The following is a 20,693-nucleotide window of genomic DNA, read 5'->3' as shown; positions in this document are numbered from 1 at the left end:
GCTCTACCAGCTGAGTTGGATGGCATTTTATTTAAAATTTTATATTATTTAGAATTTTATAAATTTATATTACATAAATTCGTGTCCGTTCTTCAACCAGACCAAACCTAGTTCAGAACCTAACCCAAAAAGATAAGGTCGGCACACTGTAGAGGCCGGGAGCCCAAACCTATTATCGTCTTTTTACTTTCAATTTTTCAATCATTATAGAGAACACTGCTCAGCCTGTCTATCGTCAGTTGATTGCTTCATCGATCTATTTAATTCAGTCTCTAAGCTTCCGTAGTCTTATTGTATACTCCTTTGACCTCTTGATTTATCCATTTTATTTTTTGTTTCCGCCGAAAAAAAATTGAAAAACCAAAACTAAACCTTGAAATTTCGCATTTGGATTCCTCAAAATCTGGGTAAGGCGTGATGAATTTTGAATTTTTCCGTGTTAAACTTGCTATGATCGGACTATTGATTTCGTTTTCCTTTGTTATTTGAGATTTCATTTTGTTATTCCGATTTTGAACTTAAGTTATAGTTTGTTTCCTAAATGATTTAATTTTTTTATTTGCTTGTTGTGCATAGATAACCCAGGCACAATGGCTAAAAGCAGCTTTAAGATCGAGCATGACTTTGGTATGTTACTGATAATTGTTTGTATTGATATTAGTTCTTATTGGTTTAGTTTATTTTTATTTTTTGTTAAACTTTGTTAATTTATGGGTTCTGGATATTCAGAGAAAAGACGCGCAGAGGCGGCAAGAATTAGGGCAAAATACCCTGATAGAATTCCAGTAAGAATTAATTATTAACCCTTTCTGTTTTCGTTATTTGTTAATGTTTCTTCTGGCGTTGAGTGAGTAATTTTGATTGTTCTATTGCTTGCCGAATTTTAACTTATAAATTTTGGTGAGAAATTCTGTTAGGTGTAGCTTATGTTCCATTTTCGATCAAAGTGACAATTTTCATGTCTGAATTTAAGGGTTGGATTCTTAGGAGTTAGGTCTGGCTTGCATTCCCTTAACGTGTAGTGTAATACTCCACCCTGTTGTTAAGTCATGTTCCTCCGCGGCTTCTGATTTAGTGCTTGCAGCATAATCATATATGTATAACGTCATTGTCAGTTATAATACTGTGATGTATGTTAATGAGATATGGCTCGATGATTTAAAACAATTGTTGCACATTTGAATTGGCAGGACTGGCATTACGGTCTTGACATGATTGTATCAACAGAACATATTGAAGTCCTTTGTCTTGTGTGTTATTTGACTGTGTTGTTAAGGCATATGTATATGTAGAATTGTGAGATGCTTTCATGTTGTGCTTGCAGGAATGTGATATCTATCGTGTTCATATCAGTCATTTGCTTTATTTAATGTATGTTCATGAGATACAACTTGAGGGTTTAAAGCAATAGTTCAAATCTTTGTTAGCTAAGAATGATTGCATGAATAATAGTGGATATCATGTTACAACTTTTGGGTTTTTTCAAAACCGTTGCCTATTCTAAGCAGATGAAAAGGAGAACTTTTGCCCTTTAAATATTAATAAAGATTAAACATCTTAATCTTGGAATGAATTGCTTGTGATTTGGTTTATACATTTTTCGTCTGTCTCCATGCATGATGCAAAAGAAAAGCTTGCACTTTGTGACCCCAATCTTTCTTCTATTGATATTTGTGTGTGTTTCTTAGGTGATCGTGGAGAAGACAAAGGGAAATGACATTCCCAACATCGACAAGAAGAAGTAAGCAACAGTTTCATGCCAAGTGCTCGATATCGTATTATCTTTTATATTTGTTTTCTTAAATAAAGGGCATAACCTTGCTATCATCATATTATTATTTAGTAGCAAGTGGTGATGACTGATTATATAATTTACAGATACTTGGTTCCAGCTGACTTAACAGTGGGTCAGTTTGTCTATGTTATTCGGAAGAGAATCAAACTGAGCGCCGAAAGGGCTATCTTTTTATTTGTGGACAATGTCCTCCCTCCAACTGGTATTTTCCTTTGCAAGTTCTTCCTTGACTAAAATAATAAATAACCCCCAGTTTTTAAAACTTTATTTAAGTAATCCCCTACATTTTTATTTTACCCGAATAAGCCCTTAGCATTTGGTTTATATTTAAAAGAAGCCTTTAACTCAAATCAATATCTCTTTGAATACTTTGGGTACAAATCAAAGGATAAAAATTCAATTTGGTATCCTTATGTAAAGTCATAAAATTCCGGGACATTTTTCGAAGTTTATCCTTTTTTTTCTTCTATGCTAATCTGTCTAATATCGTATTATCAACCTGCAGGAGCAATTATGTCAACCATCTATGATGAAAAGAAGGATGAAGATGGGTTTCTGTATGTTACATACAGTGGGGAAAATACATTTGGTTAGTAACATCATGCAACGACCTTAACTAATCTCAATTTAATACGGTCTCTTGCTTTAAATAATGAATAAGCATGGCATCGTTGCATGGTATATAGAACCTTTGTGTATTTACTTGTATAGTTCATTTGTACACAGCTTCTAAGCAACTAAAATTTCAGACCAATGAGCAATTTAAAATTCATTCAGTTGTGTTCATTTTATAGCATCTTGTTATCGGTTCGATTCACTGATTTATCAGAGCTTCACGATGTGAAGTGTATCTCGTGGAGTTTAAGTACAGTGATACAGTAAATTTGAGTTAGATGATCAAATGAATACATTGGAGAGCATTTACTCAAACATTTTTTCTAGTTTTCTATGTAGGATAGGGTACTTGTTTTGCATGATTTGAATGCAATATTGGTTTAGAAAATGTACTGGAAATTCAGCTATAAACGACCTTTAAATGTCATACTCTACTCATCTTCGTATTCCAAGTCTTGATTTCATTTCCCAATAGCTTCCATTGTGAACTAGGACTTCTTTTGGCGTCACTTCTCTTCTCATCATTTTGCATATAGCTAAAAGTATCGCTCAACCATGATCGCAATCGTTGTAATCTACACTGTTGCTGTCTTAAATTGGTACCAAATAATTTACATTCTGTTTTGGGTAAAATTTCAGTATGTTTTGGTGTGTTTCAATCCACTTTGGCCAATACGATGTGACACCGGTTCTATTTCGGTTTTCTTCATTCACAATGTTGGGTTTCATTCACAATGTTAGGTTTCAGTGTAGTAGAGGGGTGAGCATTAACTATCAAAGTTGATGACTCATATTTTATAATTTGAATTTAACTTGAATTTTTTTAAGTCGAGTCGAGTTTAAGAAATTCGAGTCAAGTTGCTTGGATTTTTATACAAATTTTATTATAATTATTTATATTTTATGGTAAAAATTAATTTTGATTTTTTGATTTTCTCTAATTATATAAGATATTCTTATTATTTAAATAGAATGTTATTTAATATATTAAATATATTCTAATTATAAAATTATATTTTAAAGGAGATATTTTGAGTGTAAAATATTGATGAGAAGGAATCAATAAATTAAAAGAAAGAAAGAATGTGTAAACAATTGAGTAAAATGTAAATGGATTAAATAAGAATGAAAGTATATTTTTAGTAAAATGAATTGAAATTACATATATATTCTATAGTGGTATGGGAGTATATGATTCAAATTTGATAAAAAAATGACTTAAAATGAAAGATGAATTAAATAAATAAATAATGAGATTAAATTTAAAAAATGAAAAAATAAGAGAAATTGAAAATATATAGATATTTTACTATGATTTAATAGTATAGTTTATATTTGGTAAAAATATATTTAAAATGAAAGAGAAATTGAAAGAATAAGAAAATATGAGATTAAATTGTAAAATTGTTAAAATATTCCGCTAAAGTTTTAGTTTTTAAATATTCAAAATTTTTAAATTTATCTCGAATCAAATTTGAAAATTGAATTGATAATTCAAGTTAATTCAAATAACTCGTTTCAAATAATTTAAAATTAAAAAAAATCAATTTTTAAGTTGAAATTTAATCATCCTTGCGTGATTTATAGGCTTTTGACGTCAGTTTTTTCTTCTTCTTCTTGTTAAAGCGTGCCTTATAAGGATGCATCTGTTTTACTTCTTTCGTATGGTTGTAAATGCAATATTACTCAAACTTAGAATTTATATGTAAACGTGAATATCAAATACTCTGATGGTTGGTAAAGAAAGATAAAAATAGGGATGGAAAAAAATATTTGACTCGATTGGGGAATATAACACTATTTAATACTAATATCAATCAAATACATTGGTTGTAAATGTAAAATTTGGTTAGATTTTTAAGATAAAAATCTATATCTATGTCATACAAAATTGGTAAGTTGGCGGACAGAACCAAACTGAGTTAAAGGAAATTTCTTTTTGCCATTTCCATTGCAGAAAATGAATGGATTTCAAGCATGGTTTTCAGAACCAGACCGGTTAGCAAATCGGCCGTACTATCGGTTCACTGGTTCAATCAATTGGAAGAACCGGACGACATCATAATTAATTAATTATTTAAAAATTTAAATGAAAATACCAAAAACATTTAATAATTTTTTTTATATCACAAGTCATATTCAAAGCAAGTCATAATATATATAAATTAAAAACCATAAAATCAAGTGAAACAAAATGATTCAAATCAACTACAACATAATATTTAAGGTAAAACATATTAAATAATAAATATAATTATATAACTATAATCAAAAAATAAATTTGGGGCTAAAAAAGTCATAACAAACGATGTTGTTTGATTTAATTTTTTAAAAAAAATCCCACATGGCTAAGAAACATAGAAAAGCATCAAAAAAGTCTAAAGAGAAAATATGAAAACAAAACAATTTCATATGGCTAAGAAACATAGAAAATCATCCCAACTGACTTCTATAAATAATAGAGGTAATTTGACATTCAAAATCATAGAGCCTTTTGGTGAGCACAGAGCGAACTATTCTTTCTCTTCAATCGAGCTTCTAATTTTTTTTAGTTCGAGCCTTTTTGAATTCAAGTTTCAATATTATATCTCGAGTTCGAGTTGAACTTGATATTTTTTAGCTAGTGAGTTTTTGAGTCGAGTTGAACTTACTTTTAAAGTTTTCGAGTTCGAGTCGAGCTCGGCAATACTCAAGTTCGACTCGGCTCGTTTAACAAACGATGTCGTTTGATTTAATTTTTTTTTAGAAAAAAAAACAGAACTGGCGGTTTACACCGGTTTTACCGATTCTATCGGTTTTCAACCGGTTTTACCGGTTCTATCAGTTTTCAACCGGTTTACGGTCCGATTCGGTTCGAACGATTCATAGCGGTTCTTTCCGGTTCACTAGTAACGATTTAATCGGTGTAAAATGAATCAGACCAGACAACGATTCCAGGTTAAACCGACCGATCTGATTCGATTTTCAAAACACTAATTTCAAGTTCCAGAATCTCCTATCAAATCCCCACAACTCTCCTAAAGGTCCAAAACTTCGCCTTGACTTTCAAGACCAAGACCAAGACAATCCCAACAACAGCAACGATGAATTTTCCCTCCTCGATGACCAGCAAGTCGTCGTCACCAAGCCCGATGCCCCTCCCAATCCTCCGTTAATAAAGCTTCCCACGATCGAACTGTCGATACCCAGATCGCCCGAATCTTTGATTGCGTCTGTCTTTGCCGCAGTTTCTTCGTTTGAAACTTCGTATCTTCGTTACAGGCTCGCACGCGCCCTTCGTGGAGGAAAGTGTGAAGGCAGCCGATATAGCTTTGATTTCTCACCTCAGGATATTGTCCGATTTGAAGCGTTTTTAAAAGGATATTTTGAAGAATCCAAATTCTAAAATCGCTCATGTCTTGCTTAGAAGCTCAAGTGCAACAGAATCAAAGCAAGTTGGAACTTTGCGGACGTTTTCAAACCGCTTGCAGGAAGAGGATGAGAAAGACAATGAAGTTTCGAGTTTGAGGAAGAAATTAGCTGAAATTCAATGGGCAAACGCCAAATTATCTAAGAAATTATGTGGTAATCTGAATTCAGCCTGTGATGTTCTTTTCGCCGTTAAGGTATTTTGTTCTGTTTTGCATGATGCTCGTAGAGCAACTCAAGTTCAGTAAGATTTTAATTGGTTTGATGAGAAAAGATTTGATTTGGTAGCCAACTCGGTTTATCCTGGTCTTGGTTATGCCAAGAAAGGGCACACTACATTTGCATTTCTATTATACGTTTGTCTCGGGATGTTTCGAGGTTACAATTTCAAAGGTTTCGGTTTCAGTCTGAGCTAGATCGAAACTCTTTGTAATGGGAATAAGAGTACTTGCTCATTGAAGCAATTGCTCTAACATGTATCTAACAAATCTATGGAGTTGCTAAGTAGGGACCAAAACTCCAAATTCAATCGATTGTGTACTAAGTAGGGACCAAAACTCCAAATTCAATCGATTGTGTGCTAAGTAGGGACCAAAACTCCGAATTCATCCCACTTTGGAGTCGTTGACATTCAGCAATTTGGATCAGAATGAAGTTGTGCTGATATCGTGGCAATCGTTGAGCATATTCTGTGTCATTTTTAGCATAGCTAATTCCGTATGGGCATGTCACCAATAGATGTAACTTGTTGAGACAAACTAAGGTGAAAGTCGGGTACACAGTGGTTCCGGGGTTCAAAATCAGAAGCACCGAGATTCAAACCAAAATTTGAACCTTGAATTTTAAGTTCGAGAATCAAGTCAAGCTCAGCTAGAGCTTTTTTAAGCTTGAATGCAGCTCTATGAGATGCACCCTTAGATCCAAAGAAAAGGCAATCAAATGCGAGATTGAAAATAAAAAAACGTTTCAAATTAAATGAAAAATATAAGATAGATAATTCTGACACACTAAACATAATATTTCCTTCCCAAGTATCTCAATTTCAGACATAAATGAACTAGTTCTTTAAAAAGCATTAATACCAAAAGTTTAACCCTGCATATTCAGGAGAATGTCAATTGGCCCTAGAAGACTTGAACTGTCGGGTCTAAGCCACAAGAGTGCTGGCGGTGGTAGATTCACTGCATGATGGAAATTCTGTTAAGATTTGCAAGTAAAAACCTGAGTCTTTAGGCCACTATACTAGAATGACCACTATTGGGGTCAACAAAATTTTCCGAAAGGGCAGTCCTCCAACACTGGTTGAACACTATGTTATTTTAACCAACATATACTCGGACATGGGTATAATAATAAAATTCTCCAAATATACGAGCATATTTGGAAACAAAAAGAAAATATTTGTTAATGATACATGCATCCAACACTCTCTCTCAGCCCAACTAACATAAGTTAAAACACATTAAGAACATTAATGAGAAACAGGGATATAAAAACTTACTATTTCCACACTGGTGGAAGCTTCTTTGTCTTCTTGTAATATCGGGCAAGACGGTGAATTCTGCTCTCGACCAGGATCAACCTAAATTTGGAATCCTTGTCTTTCCTGTTCCGTTCAAGATGCTTTCTGATAGCAACAGCTTTCTTAATCAGGTGGTAGAGATCCTCAGGAATTTCCGGAGCAAGGCCTGAAAATCAAATCAACAGTTCGAATGTTTATAGTTAAATGTAAAGAGAAATGTAAAAACAAAAATTTCAACAAGGTGTACCATGGGCTTTCAGTATACGCAAAATCTTGCTGCCGGTGACACTCTTCACCTGTGCAATACCATGAGAATCACGGAGGATGACACCGATTTGTGATGGGGTCAAACCCTTCTTTGCAAACTTGCAAATGTTCTCCTCAACCTAAATGATAAAATCAAAATGAATAAATATTGCGAAACTAAATAGTACAAACTTTAAATATCAGACATAATGAACTAAAGTAGGGGTTTTCCAACTACTCATAATAGCATAAATGTAAACCAATGTTACTCGGGCTTTCTAACTTTTTTTCATATCTTTGAATGACCATACCACTTACTCATTGCCAAATATGCGATGAACGAGAGTGCTTCAAGAAAAATGAAGATTCAAATTAACATAATATAAACCCCCAAAACGCCTTTAGAATACTAAAAGGAACAATTGTAGCAGCCCAATCCTTTGAGGTAGATCATTAATTACAACAAAAATCGCCCATCACTTGAGCAGTAAAATTTGTGGTTACACTTGAATTCTTCAAGAATAACATACTAATCAAAGATCAAAACAACTCGAGGTTTAGTCCATGAAAAGTAAGAGAGGTAATGTGTGAAACCACCGACAAACAAGAACCAAAGTCTATTTTGATTCCACGCTTGAGAAATGTGAAGAAACAAAGCATTGGGACATAACTAAATGCCATGTTATTCTAGCTCTTCGCTTTCCTTGAGCTCCATTTCTAATATCAACGTCGGACGTAGACATTAAATTACGATTAGAATGTAATCACGCCGGACACACGTCCGTATTCTTATACTGAATGCACTATCAAACATAAATATTAATCATTTAGAGGTTGCTCCCACAGCTTTCGGTTTTCTCAATCTTGACAAAATTTAACTAAAGAAACTTCGATTAATAATAAAATTTTGTTCGGTGAAGCAAGTAAAATTAATAGAGCGTTTAAGACAAATGACTCACATCTTGAGAAGAGATCTTCAACCAACTAGGCGGAGTTCTCTTGTAAGGCAAAGCGGATGCTGAAATACCCTTACTGCAAAATAAAATTTCTAATCAGCGACAAAGCAAATAGAAGAGACACGATCGATGAAATCATGGGGCTGTTTTCAGAGGATAATGAATCAAGTTTTAGACGAAATACAAACCCTCGGCTGTGCATACGACCCATGGTTACAGATTCTCGAGCCCGGCTGCTTCTTTTGATTACTTACCTCTGCTAGATTGCAGTGAGCAAAGAAACCCTAAACTCGAAATAAAGGTTGTTGGGGGCTAGGGTTTTATTATCATCTAGTCCTTTGCTAGTGAACTTTGGGCCCTTTTTGTGTTTATTGGGCCGGACCTTGCCAGTTAATTAGATAAAGATAAACTACACGAATGATTATTTATATTTTCGATCTGATTGATTTTGAGACATCGATTAAAAAGAGGTGACTTTGATTTCTTACATTATCGATCTGTTCAACTTTAATCTCTTAACTATTAACCCATGTTAACCCTTTAACGAAAAATTAAGTAATAATTAAAAATTAAAATAAAATCTACTTATTATGTCAATTAAATTTAAAATAATATTGTGTCAATTAAAAAATTAAAATAAAATCCACATGTTGTGTCTTCTTCTTGTGTTAGTACTGTTATCGTGGTTATGATTTCACTATTTTCTTTTTTTGATTAATTTATTTTAGTTTTTTTGTTTATAATTAGTTTGATGTTATTACACTGTAATATCGTAAAGTCAAAGTAATTACATTGGTTGATAATAATGTCATTCGCACCATTTACTGCCTCTTCATCTTTCTCATTTACTTATTGATTCCAAATGCCCAATATATGTTGCATATAATACCATCACACTTAACAATAAATTTTGTATCTCTAATTCTCCATCCTCCACTGCCATTGAAATGGATTTTTTTTATATATTTTAATTATCACCTAACACTTCCGTTCACGTAATACTTCCGTTAAGGTTGACGTTTAAGATATTAAAATCAAACGGACCAAAAATATAACTGATCGGAATCATTCTTTTTTTTTTAATCGTTGACTAAAATTTATCTAACAAAAAATATAAGGGACTATCCGTATAATTTACCCATTAGATAAAGCTATTAGATCAACTTTTTTTTATATTAATTATTTTTCCGTTCTTGTATGGTGACTGTGATGACAAAATTGTTCCAATAGTATATTTAAAAATTATTTTTTAAATAGGGTGTTTACTATAATACTTAATGGAAGTCGTCAGGATCACTCAACGACTACCGGAAGATGTCTAGTTTACTTGGCAATTTCTGAAACGTCATTAATTATTTCTACTATCGTTTATATATAAAGATTAAATAAGACGTCATATAATCCAGACGAATTTTAAAATTCGTATGTTCAAAACGATTTTCAAAGAGTAATGTAGCAAACATTTTAAATTTAAAATATTTTTTCAAGCACTTTATGTGGCCGATTATTTTTTTCTATACATCATTTAAAAAATTGCAGGACTATGATACAATCTAATTTGATAATTATTATAATTATTGATAATTTGATCGGAACTGGGGCTACTTCAAGTTATGGAACTAGAGATGGTAGTGCCATCGTTGCCTCTTGTTCCAAAAGTTTGCGGTAGCACTCTATAACACATTACTAAAAAATTTACAATAAACAGTAAAAATGTTCATTTGGATGTAACATGAGTAACACTTTGTTGTTTCACAGGTACTGATATCTTACTTTGGCATGGGAGAACTGGGAAAGTTTTAGGGCATGTTGACACTAATCAGTTGAAAAATATCATGGCTACTATATCACCAAATGGCCGTTTCGTTACTGCTGCAGCCTTTACAGCGGATGTAAAGGTGTATCTCTCTCAATTCCCTTTTATTTGTGATACAATATTAATACTACAACCAATATTTGGAAATTCTGAAGTCTCTCTAACACTTGAAAATCGAAATTGTTTATCACCCAAATTTTATGGAACTCTCGAATTAAGATTGCATCATTTTGATCACGATGGATTACTTTGTAGCATTGAATTTACACTTCATTGAGAGTCAGACTATGGGCATGCTTCATATATAGATAAAATCACGTAGTATTGCTGTGAGATTTCCACCTATATTTTGGACTATTTTAGTTCGTGTTTGTCATATACATGCCTGATGCACTGTGCATGAATGGATTACTTCATCCTGCATTTTATCCTTGAGGTTCATTATTTTGCTAAGTATCAGCATTTACGTTGTTAGATATGGGAGATTATATACGCCAAGGACGGTTCAGTCAAGGAGGTTACAAACATTATGCAGCTTAAAGGGCACAGGGCATGTAATTCCACCCATAGTCGTAAAGCTTATGTGCTATTTTTTTCATTATGTTCATATCGTTCAATTACATCTTTTCTTTCATGCCACAAGTTGCTATCCTCTGTTATAGTCGTAAAAGGTTTCGCTTTAACAAAGTCTTTTGTTTGTGGTACTTAGTATTGATGAAAGTTTCTGTTCCTCGTGCAAAGTATTTTACACAATTACAGAATACTTGACAAACTTCTATCGACTAATGCATCCCTTGTTTGTTTCTTCCTCACGGCATATTTGGAAGTAATGGCTTTTGACGTTTCTTTAATTGCTGCTTGTTTCTAACTTCGTCATGTTTTGGGTATTGTTTTCTTAATGTGCAGAGTGCAGTGACTTGGTTGTGCTTTTCTCCAAACTCGGAGCAAATTATTACAGCATCCAAGGATGGTACAATAAGAATTTGGAACATCAATGGTCTGTTTGCACTCCCGTGACTTTCTCCCACCTCTTTTACACACACATGCACATACCGGTTCCGATAACAAGAAAATCAATGTCGATGACTTTGTTGCTAATAAATTTTCCCTTCCATTGAAGTTAATTTACAAACTGTTATGCCTAACATGAGTGGAGTTTTTGTACCCTTTTCTATTTCTCGTATTGGAGTTATTATTCTGCCCCTGCTGACTGTTCTAAGTGCTTTGTTGAAGTTCGATACCAGCTTAACAAGGATCCAAAAACTCTGAAGGTGTTTCCAATACCGCTTCACGATGCAATTGGTTCAACTTTGCACTATGATCGCCTCAGCGTATCCCCTGATGGAAAGATACTGGCAGCAAGTCACGGTCCAACATTGCAGTGGCTATGTCTGGAAACAGGAAAGGTGTTGGATACTGCCGAGAAATCGCACGATGGTACAGCCTGAGCCGTCAATTTTTATTTTTTTCCGCTCATATCCATACCATTAGATCAAAATCTAAAAAACGATGTTTTGACGAAGAATACAGGTTTTCAGGTTCAAATTATTATGCACAATGGAGGTTATTATGACCTGAACTAAATCCGGCCCCCTTTATGTCCCTCTCCCATTTTGTTTCTTTCTAAAAGCCTTTGACCATCGCCTTTTTCACGACTATTTTAACGTTTGATTGATATGGATTGCGAATTGCTGATTCGAGACTCAGGCATTGACTCCGGTTGTATACAGCAGATAATATTACATGGATTTCGTGGTCACTGAAGCATATGCCATTAGGTAAAACATATTCTCGAGCTATGTCGATATATCTCCGATTGCTTATACTCTTGCAATAACATGGATTTTGTGGGAAGCACCATCGAAAGATTTGTGATAGTAATCAAACCAATACACTCCATCCCTGTCAAGGTTGTTCATGAGGCCTTGCATAATGCACTTTAGATTAGTTAATGAGATTTTGCTTACTTGAAACATTTGTTTGCTTTGTGAAAATATATAAATAAAATGTTTTTTTCTTAAAAGTTTTAAATATTAAAATGGGTTTTCAATCTTCACCTAAATGGCATTTTGAGTAAAGTTGAAAATATCAGCTAAGCAGAGCCTTAATGTTAAATAAAAATACATGGGCGGCTGTTCGGACGGGATTGGCATGAAGAAAACAAAAAGAACAACTAACGCCCACCGTGGGGCTCGAACCCACGACCACAAGGTTAAGAGCCTTGCGCTCTACCGACTGAGCTAGACGGGCTGGTTGGTTAAGAAGTGCATAGTTTATTTAATGTTTTATTTTTTATCTCTCAATAACAGGCAAATATATGAGTAATGAAATTGTTCGAAGTTTGAACCATGGATTTCATATAAACTGTAAGTTTATAATAAATACAAGCAATATTATAACTTATTAAGATTAATTTACGTCACATTATATAATAATGTTATCAAGTTATATTCGTATATATTTTTAATGATTTTATAATTTTTTTAAAAAAATCTACAAGTAACAACAACATCTCAAAAATATATTATAGTTTAACAGTCAGAATTTATAAAATTTTTAACAGTTTCAGTATTTTCAATTTGAGAGTTTAATTAATTAATTTTATTAATTTAAAATTTATATTATACAAATAAATAATACATTTTTTTTCAAAAGCACCCCTAAGTCAAAATTTTACGATTTAGATAAAAACAAGGCTCGATATAATATATTCGTGTATTATGGGGCAAAAGTGCCCAGATAAGGATGTGCGAATGTTTAATTCCCAATCTAATGTATTCATCCGATTAATTCTTGATCTAGGATGTTTTCTACAGGGTTTTGGGATTTCTCGATGTCTTCAGTGGTGTTGATTATTTCTTGGGATCTCTAGGCGTCTTCAATTGAAATCCAAGAAAAAAAATTGGCGTTTTTACACAAATATCACCTTAACATAAATTAATTATTTGTTAGGTACTGTTTAAAAATATTTTACGGATCTAACAAATTTTAAATAATTTCTATAAAATTATTCCTGCATTAAATTACACAATAAAATTATGTCTACTAATTACCACTTGACACTTTCTGATGCGTTTTTGACCCTTTCAAAATATAAATAATTTTATAAAATATTACGGATAATCATCATCATTATTTTGAAAATAATTTTGCAGAAAGGAACGGTACATGCACCGCATAAGATTTTGAAAAATATTTATAAAAGTTTTATAACTAATATTTATTTTTTAAAATCCTATGCGGTGAATGTGTCGTTCCTTTCTGCAAAATTATTTTTTAAAATCCTAGAATATAGTATACATATAGGATTTTGAAAGGGTTAAAAACGCATCAGAAAATGTCAAGTGGTAATTGGTAGACATAATTGAATTGTGTAATTTAATGCAAAAATAATTTTATAGAAAAAAATTAAAAATTTACTAAATCCGTAAAATATCCTTAAATATTTACGTTTCAAACACCCTTTGCGATAATATTCCCGATCTAACATCCTTTGCAGAAAGGCGCAACCCATGCACCTTCCATCCCACCGACCCAACTGACTGTTCACACCATCCATCCAATCCTATAAATACCCCACTCTCAACTATTTTCACCACACCAAATCCTCTCAAATTCTCTCAAAAACCAAACATCGTTCAAATTTTATTTATAAAATATATTTTGTTATATTTAATATTTTGTTAATATTTTATTTAATTATTGTATTATTTAATTTTTTTATTATTTTATTTAAATATTTTATTTTTTTTGTAGTTATTAAATAGAAATCGGTCTGCTTCGTTTGGATGGAAATCTGTATAAGTTAACGATGATGTTGGATATCTGTATTGAAGCGACGACATTCTTCTAGTTGAGAGGATTGTTGTGAATGTTTACAAATTGAGAGTGTATTTATAGTTGAGAAAAAAGTTTAAAAGCGGTGCATGGGCCGCACCTTTTTGCAAAGGGTATTAAATCGGGAATATTATCTCAAAATGTGTCTGAAACGTAAATATTTAAGGAAAATGTGATTTTTTTGGTAAAATCGCCAAAAATCCACAATAAGCAGAATTTTTTTTAACAAAAGACGCCAAGTAATCCATGTATTAAAATTTTAGCCCAAAGACGCCGAGATATCCTGGGGTCTTTAGGTGATTACTGTAGAAAATACGTTAGATGGGGAAATAATGTTGGAATCACGTTAGTTTGAGAATTAAACACTCTCTGTAGCATTATCCGGGCACTTTTACCGTATTATGGTGTAATTCTCATTTATTTATGTATATGTTTTTTTAATTATCTCTTATATTATCATTCAATCTTATTGTTACTCTAACGATGTTTTTATATTGAAAAAGTTACTTGGAGTAATCAAAATGTGCCACTGGACTGGACACAGGGTGAAGTAGGTTGATTTTTTGACCGCTCCTATTCCAATCTAAAAATTAAAGAGTTATACCCTATCTTAATCCCTTTGTATTTGATGATGTTCTAAGTTCAACGTTTGAATTTTGTGTTTTAAATTTACTATGACTCGACATGAATAAAAAAAAAGATAATTGATACAAATTTATAAATGAGTATTATTATAATTATTAAAGTCAGATCAGATCAGTTCTTTTTATTTTAAATTCATTTCTACCGTAACTTCGGTTATTCTCTTTTATAAAATCTCTTCTAATCTAATATGAACCTACTTTTTTTAAAAATTAAATAAAAAATTAAATCGAAACTTAAATATCCCTTCGCACCATGGGTCAAAAGAATATATTTAAATTCGACCGACTCATAAATCCACTGGTTTTGTGTTGGGTTGGGTCTATATGGGCCTAAACCCGGACCCATACTAATAGGAAAAACGGCTTTCTTGTTGGCAAAGGCAGACTTGTTAAATCTGAGTAAAGGAAAATAATTTAAAAAAAAAAATCAGTGTTCTCTAAATTTCTCTTTGTCGACCTAAGTCTCTATCTGCTCCGTTCACCATGACCAAGCAACAGGCGAACTGGTCTCCTTACGACAACAATGGAGGGTACATTTTTTTTCACCCAACCAAAATATGTTTATTTTTTTTCTTCATTTTCGATTTCGTTGTTTATTGAATGTTATTGTTGTGTTTTTCTTGGATTCTTTTTTGGAAAATTGCAGATCTTGTGTTGCGATTGCCGGAGCTGATTACTGTGTTATCGCAGCTGATACTCGAATGTCAACCGGTTACAATATTCTGACCCGCGAATACTCCAAAATCTGTAAACTGTATGTTCTTTATTCAGTCCCTTGGTCTTTTTTTTTAGGTTAACCAGAATTGATTGAAAATAATAGAAATTTGGAGTAGAAAGTAATAGCCTGTTAATCAGGGACGGAGTGAGGATCAAACATTGGGAGGGACCAAATCAGCTAACTTAAAATTTACAAGGGTCAATTAAGCATTTAAACTCATTTTTTCTTCTGGTGGGAAGGGTTAATTTGTCTGATATTTGAACTCACAGTTACAGAACCTAAATTGCTATTAGTCCAAAAAAATTGGTGGGGGTGTAGGCAATGGAGTTTATTTTTGGCAATTAATAACAGTATTATCAAGATGTAGTCTTGTAAATTTTCCAAGCTGAGGTTAAGTATAAGGAATTTGACAATTAATTCTTAATGGGGAAATTATGGAATTTGGTGAAATTTGCTAAAGAAGATTGTTTGTAATATTTAAAGTAGTTTTGACTGTAATGGTTGAAAGGATCCCAGCACTCTATTTTATTTCCGGTTAAGATAATGGAATAGAAATTGGTAAGTTTTCCTACAAGCTATCCTCGTATGTTTGATAGTTTTCTGAGCTATATTGTTATAGTTATGGAACTCTAGAGGATAGCAATGTCAGTGTTTCCATAACCAAATAGCTCACATGGTAAAGGAAAAGATATGGCATAGTTTATACATTCTCAATCGTTAGATCAAGATCTTTGGTATGTGTTTCGAAGACAGACTTTTAATATGTAGATAATGGGTATTTCGGTGCATCTCAATTTTTAAAGCAAGTGTTAGTGAAGATGGAGGGGGGTTAATAGTCTGTAATGATTGATTTTCTTTACTTATTTATGTTTCAGCTTTTCTATTTGTTTCTTTTTGAGGGTTTCTCATTAGTGTCTCTTTGACATTTGCAGTGCAGATAAATGTGTTATGGCATCCTCGGGATTTCAAGCCGATGTGAAGGCTTTACAAAAGCAACTGGCAGCTAGGCACTTGGTAAGGTTTCCCCTTTCGTTGATATGAGGCAGTACTCGTTTTGCATGGAATGTTGGCTTCACTTGAATTTTCTCATTAACTGTACTAGAATAATTTCAAACAAGAAGGACATGTAATTTTGATTTAGTGTTCAGACTTTTAGGAACCTAATCATGATTCCAGTACTTGTAAACATATGCTGCAGCTGATATAAATTATAATATCGTATATATATATGTACGTGTGTATATACACAGTTCTAATGTTGCTTCTCAAAATAAAGATTTATCAGCATCAGCACAACAAGCAAATGAGCTGCCCTGCAATGGCCCAACTGCTGTCCAACACCCTTTATTACAAGCGATTCTTTCCTTATTATTCTTTTAATGTTTTAGGCGGCCTTGATAATGAAGGTATTCTGCTTTGAGCCGTAGTTTCAAGTATTAAGCCTTTATTTGTATCGTGAGAATATGAGTTAATATTCTTATTTTAAACCATTAGGAAAGGGTTGTGTCTTCACATATGACGCTGTTGGTTCCTATGAGAAGGTTGGATACAGCTCTCAAGGTTCCGGTTCGACACTCATCATGCCTTTCTTGGATAACCAACTGAAATCACCCAGTCCTCTCTTATTGCCTGTCCAGGTATGCTCCCGAGTTTAATTATTTATTGTCTCATTTCATTTAGACTTTGCTTTTTTTTTTTCATCTCAAGCCCATGGGTCTTGCAGGATGCTGTTACTCCACTTGTGGAAGCTGAAGCTGTCGATTTGGTGAAAACTGTTTTTGCGTCAGCATCTGAGAGAGATATATACACTGTAAGTTCTCATTCAATTAGTTTCTATGATTTGGTAACTTGGGAAGGCTGTGTTCTATTGGTATGCTCTGACTTTCACTTTTCTTTTAGTATCCTTGTCCGATACATTTTTTGCCATAGGTATGGGATGTGACCCTCCAAATACATGGAAGAAGTTGGAAATAGCGAACATACCCTGTTGGATGCGTGCCTGAAGTAATAATAGGGATGGATCCTCCAAAGATCCTTTAGATAAATGAAAAAGAGTCAGAAAATATCCATTACCATCACTCACACTTGAGTCTGTGTAGCATACATCTTAAGTGCCTCGAAATAGATCAGCTCCCTTCTTGGTTGTTGCGGTCTTTGATTTTATCGGGATATAATCAGGCTTTGGGGAACGAAACTTCAATCTCACATATCCTATTTCAATTCCTTCTCTAACTCTTTTCTGTTTTTGTATTCGCCACGGATGTTTAACAGGGAGACAAACTTGAAATTGTTGTCATAAATGCTGATGGTATCCGTCGGGAATACATGGAACTTAGGAAAGATTGATCAAATTTCCACTGTGATCTGGGTTACACACCTCTTACAGACGTGTGAGTCCTTGAATTGATGGAATGACTGGTATACCGTGTCTGATGCTTGTATCAAACTACTTTGATCGTATTCTGATACTCAAATCATGCATTGCAGTTTAATTTATCTTTCAAGATATCAGCTGTTAGGCAAAAATAGGCTTTGGATAATGTTTCATGGATGGTCTGTTGCTCAACTAATCTTCTGTGTTTTAAAAGGAAAAAAATTGTTTCCACTTTTGATTCTGTTTTGGCAAAGTAGATAATGAAATGCTGTCCAAAATCCAATTGTTGCAATGTGAGGGTATGGCTATTGGGACGCTGATACGAGTTGAAGCTGTAAGAAATTCGGTTCGAAATTAAAAGACTCGAAGCTCTGTTCGAATAAAGCTCATTTATCTAGTGAAGAAAGAATTATTGTTTTTCTGTTAATTTTATATAACTCTAAATAATATAATATTAAATTTAACTTTCAATATTTACATATTGGGTTAATATAATCTGAATTCCAAAAAAATCAATGTATAATATATACATTTTACAAATATTAAAAGTTAAATATACTGATTTTTTTTTAATTTAGAATCAAAATGGTGTAGTATATAAATGTTGAAAAGATCAAGTTTATTATTTTAATAATTAAATTTATATAAAGTTAGTAAAAAAATACTAATATTGTAATTAGTTGCTGAATAAAAAAGTTAAATTGAATTAAATTATTAAGATAAATTTGAAATGGGTGAAATATTATCAAACATCAAGACTATTCACGATTGGGTGCAAGACTTCAACTATTACATCAGAGTCGATGCGATAATAAACCAACCGTTTAATATATATATATATATATTTATAATTAACGTTCATATTCGTATATATGGGATACTTAAGACCTTAAAGAATAACAGTAAATTTCGGTTTTAATTCCCTCCTATCACCAGCCTTAATATGAAATGCCCTGATTGCCCTCCTTCGTATCACAAAAGTACACCTCACCATTCTACATGTTAGCTTCCACTTTATTGCAGCTCCCGCCAGTTAGTTAGGCCGTTACTAAGCAAGCGCATTTCAGTACATTGGTGAAAGTATTGATGAAAGTTTCGCTTTAACAAAGTCTTTTGTTTGTGGTACTTAGTATTGATGAAAGTTTTTGTTCCTCGTGCAAAGTATTTTACACAATTACAGAATAATTGACAAACTTCTATCGACTAATGCATCCCTTGTTTGTTTCTTCCTCACGGCATATTCGGAAGTAATGGCTTTTGACGTTTCTTCGAATTGCTGCTTGTTTCTAACTTCTTGTTTTGGGTATCGTTTTCTTAATGTGCAGAGTGCAGTGACTTGGTTGTGCTTTTCTCCAAACTCGGAGCAAATTATTACAGCATCCAAGGATGGTACAATAAGAATTTGGAACATCAATGGTCTGTTTGCACTCCCGTGACTTTCTCCCACCTCTTTTACACACACATGCACATACCGGTTCCGATAACAAGAAAATCAATGTCGATGACTTTGTTGCTGATAAATTTTCCCTTTTATTGAAGTTAATTTGCAAACTGTTATGCCTAACATGAGTGGAGTTTTTGTACCCTTTTCTATTTCTCGTATTGGAGTTATTATTCTGCCCCTGCTGACTGTTCTAAGTGCTTTGTTGAAGTTCGATATAAGCTTGACGAGGATCTGAAAACTCTGAAGGTGTTTCCAATACCGCTTCACGATGCAAGTGGTTCAACTTTGCACTATGATCGTCTCAGCGTATCCCCTGATGGAAAGATACTGGCAGCAACTCACGGTCCAACATTGCAGTGGCTATGTCTGGAAACAGGAAAGGTGTTGGATACTGCCGAGAAAGCGCACCATGGTACATCCTGAGCCGTAAATTTTTTTTCCGCCTATATCCATACCATTAGATCAAAATCTAAAAAACGATGTTTTGACGAATAATACAGGTTTTCAGGTTCAAATTATTATGCACAATGGAGGTTATTATGACCCGAACTAAATCCGGCCCCCTTTATGTCCCTCTCCCATTTTGTTTCTTTCTAAGAGCCTTTGACCATCGCCTTTTTCACGACTATTTTAATGTTTGATTGATATGGATTGCGAATTGCTGTTTCGAGACTCAGGCATTGACTCCGGTTGTATACAGCAGATAATATTACATGGATTTCGTGGTCACTGAAGCCTATGCCATTAGGTAAAACATATTCTCGAGCTATGTCGATATATCTCCGATTGCTTATACTCTTGCAATAACATGGATTTTGTGGGAAGCACCATCGAAAGATTTGCGATAGTAATCAAACCAATACACTCCATCCCTGTCAAGGTTGTTCATGAGGCCTTGCATAATGCACTTTAGATTAGTTAATGAGATTTTGCTTACTTGAAACATTTGTTTGCTTTGTGAAAATATATAAATAAAATGTTTTTTTCTTAAAAGTTTTAAATATTAAAATGGGTTTTCAATCTTCACCTAAATGGCATTTTGAGTAAAGTTGAAAATATCAGCTAAGCAGAGCCTTAATGTTAAATAAAAATACATGGGCGGCTGTTCGGACGGGATTGGCATGAAGAAAACAAAAAGAACAACTAACGCCCACCGTGGGGCTCGAACCCACGACCACAAGGTTAAGAGCCTTGCGCTCTACCGACTGAGCTAGACGGGCTGGTTGGTTAAGAAGTGCATAGTTTATTTAATGTTTTATTTTTTATCTCTCAATAACAGGCAAATATATGAGTAATGAAATTGTTCGAAGTTTGAACC

General features: G+C 33.4%; 4 protein-coding genes, 1 long non-coding RNA gene and 2 other non-coding genes across 9 annotated transcripts; 4 read left to right on the top strand and 3 right to left on the bottom strand.

Moving 5' to 3' along the window:
• Nucleotides 1–229: 229 nt before the first annotated feature.
• Nucleotides 230–2,579, top strand: LOC120188634 (autophagy-related protein 8f-like). 3 transcript variants are annotated; one of them, XM_039192042.1, is made up of 6 exons: nucleotides 230–407; nucleotides 577–627; nucleotides 730–785; nucleotides 1,689–1,741; nucleotides 1,879–1,997; nucleotides 2,301–2,579. In XM_039192042.1, exons 2-6 carry the CDS (start codon nucleotides 591–593, stop codon nucleotides 2,387–2,389), a joined length of 354 nt encoding a protein of 117 aa, XP_039047973.1. In that variant the 5' UTR covers nucleotides 230–407; nucleotides 577–590; the 3' UTR covers nucleotides 2,390–2,579. The 3 variants fall into 3 exon arrangements, with proteins under 3 accessions (XP_039047973.1, XP_039047971.1, XP_039047972.1); XM_039192040.1 differs by having other exon boundaries at nucleotides 231–413; nucleotides 575–627; XM_039192041.1 differs by having other exon boundaries at nucleotides 402–449; nucleotides 574–627.
• Nucleotides 2,580–6,769: 4,190 nt separating this feature from the next.
• On the bottom strand, nucleotides 6,770–8,875 carry LOC120188840 (40S ribosomal protein S13). The gene is made up of 5 exons (XM_039192227.1): nucleotides 8,731–8,875; nucleotides 8,546–8,618; nucleotides 7,588–7,726; nucleotides 7,320–7,506; nucleotides 6,770–6,999 (listed from the first exon to the last, which is right to left on the bottom strand). The coding sequence occupies exons 1-5, from the start codon at nucleotides 8,751–8,753 to the stop codon at nucleotides 6,966–6,968; spliced, it is 456 nt and encodes a 151-aa protein (XP_039048158.1). The 5' UTR covers nucleotides 8,754–8,875; the 3' UTR covers nucleotides 6,770–6,965.
• Nucleotides 8,876–10,085: 1,210 nt separating this feature from the next.
• Nucleotides 10,086–11,806, top strand: LOC120188547 (transducin beta-like protein 2). The gene is made up of 5 exons (XM_039191941.1): nucleotides 10,086–10,200; nucleotides 10,301–10,440; nucleotides 10,834–10,908; nucleotides 11,265–11,355; nucleotides 11,592–11,806. Exons 1-5 carry the CDS (start codon nucleotides 10,086–10,088, stop codon nucleotides 11,804–11,806), a joined length of 636 nt encoding a protein of 211 aa, XP_039047872.1.
• A 729-nt stretch (nucleotides 11,807–12,535) lies between these two features.
• TRNAK-CUU lies at nucleotides 12,536–12,608 on the bottom strand. The gene has a single exon. It is a non-coding gene; the product is annotated as a tRNA-Lys (tRNA).
• A 2,645-nt stretch (nucleotides 12,609–15,253) lies between these two features.
• Nucleotides 15,254–18,166, top strand: LOC120188729 (proteasome subunit beta type-1). Its single transcript, XM_039192128.1, has 7 exons — nucleotides 15,254–15,369; nucleotides 15,486–15,593; nucleotides 16,490–16,571; nucleotides 16,834–16,963; nucleotides 17,052–17,194; nucleotides 17,281–17,367; nucleotides 17,829–18,166. Exons 1-7 carry the CDS (start codon nucleotides 15,323–15,325, stop codon nucleotides 17,901–17,903), a joined length of 672 nt encoding a protein of 223 aa, XP_039048059.1. The 5' UTR covers nucleotides 15,254–15,322; the 3' UTR covers nucleotides 17,904–18,166.
• A 1,160-nt stretch (nucleotides 18,167–19,326) lies between these two features.
• Nucleotides 19,327–20,127, top strand: LOC120188865. Its single transcript, XR_005522449.1, has 3 exons — nucleotides 19,327–19,347; nucleotides 19,584–19,787; nucleotides 20,079–20,127. It is a non-coding gene; the product is annotated as an uncharacterized LOC120188865 (long non-coding RNA).
• Nucleotides 20,128–20,522: 395 nt separating this feature from the next.
• On the bottom strand, nucleotides 20,523–20,595 carry TRNAK-CUU. The gene has a single exon. It is a non-coding gene; the product is annotated as a tRNA-Lys (tRNA).
• Nucleotides 20,596–20,693: the final 98 nt, after the last annotated feature.

Source organism: Hibiscus syriacus, unplaced genomic scaffold (assembly GCF_006381635.1).
Source record: "Hibiscus syriacus cultivar Baekdansim isolate YM2019G1 unplaced genomic scaffold, ASM638163v2 tig00116951_pilon, whole genome shotgun sequence".
Classification (NCBI taxonomy): Eukaryota; Viridiplantae; Streptophyta; class Magnoliopsida; order Malvales; family Malvaceae; genus Hibiscus; species Hibiscus syriacus.
The sequence above is the reverse complement of the archived record's forward strand: the minus strand, read 5'-3'. Positions and strand labels throughout refer to the sequence as shown.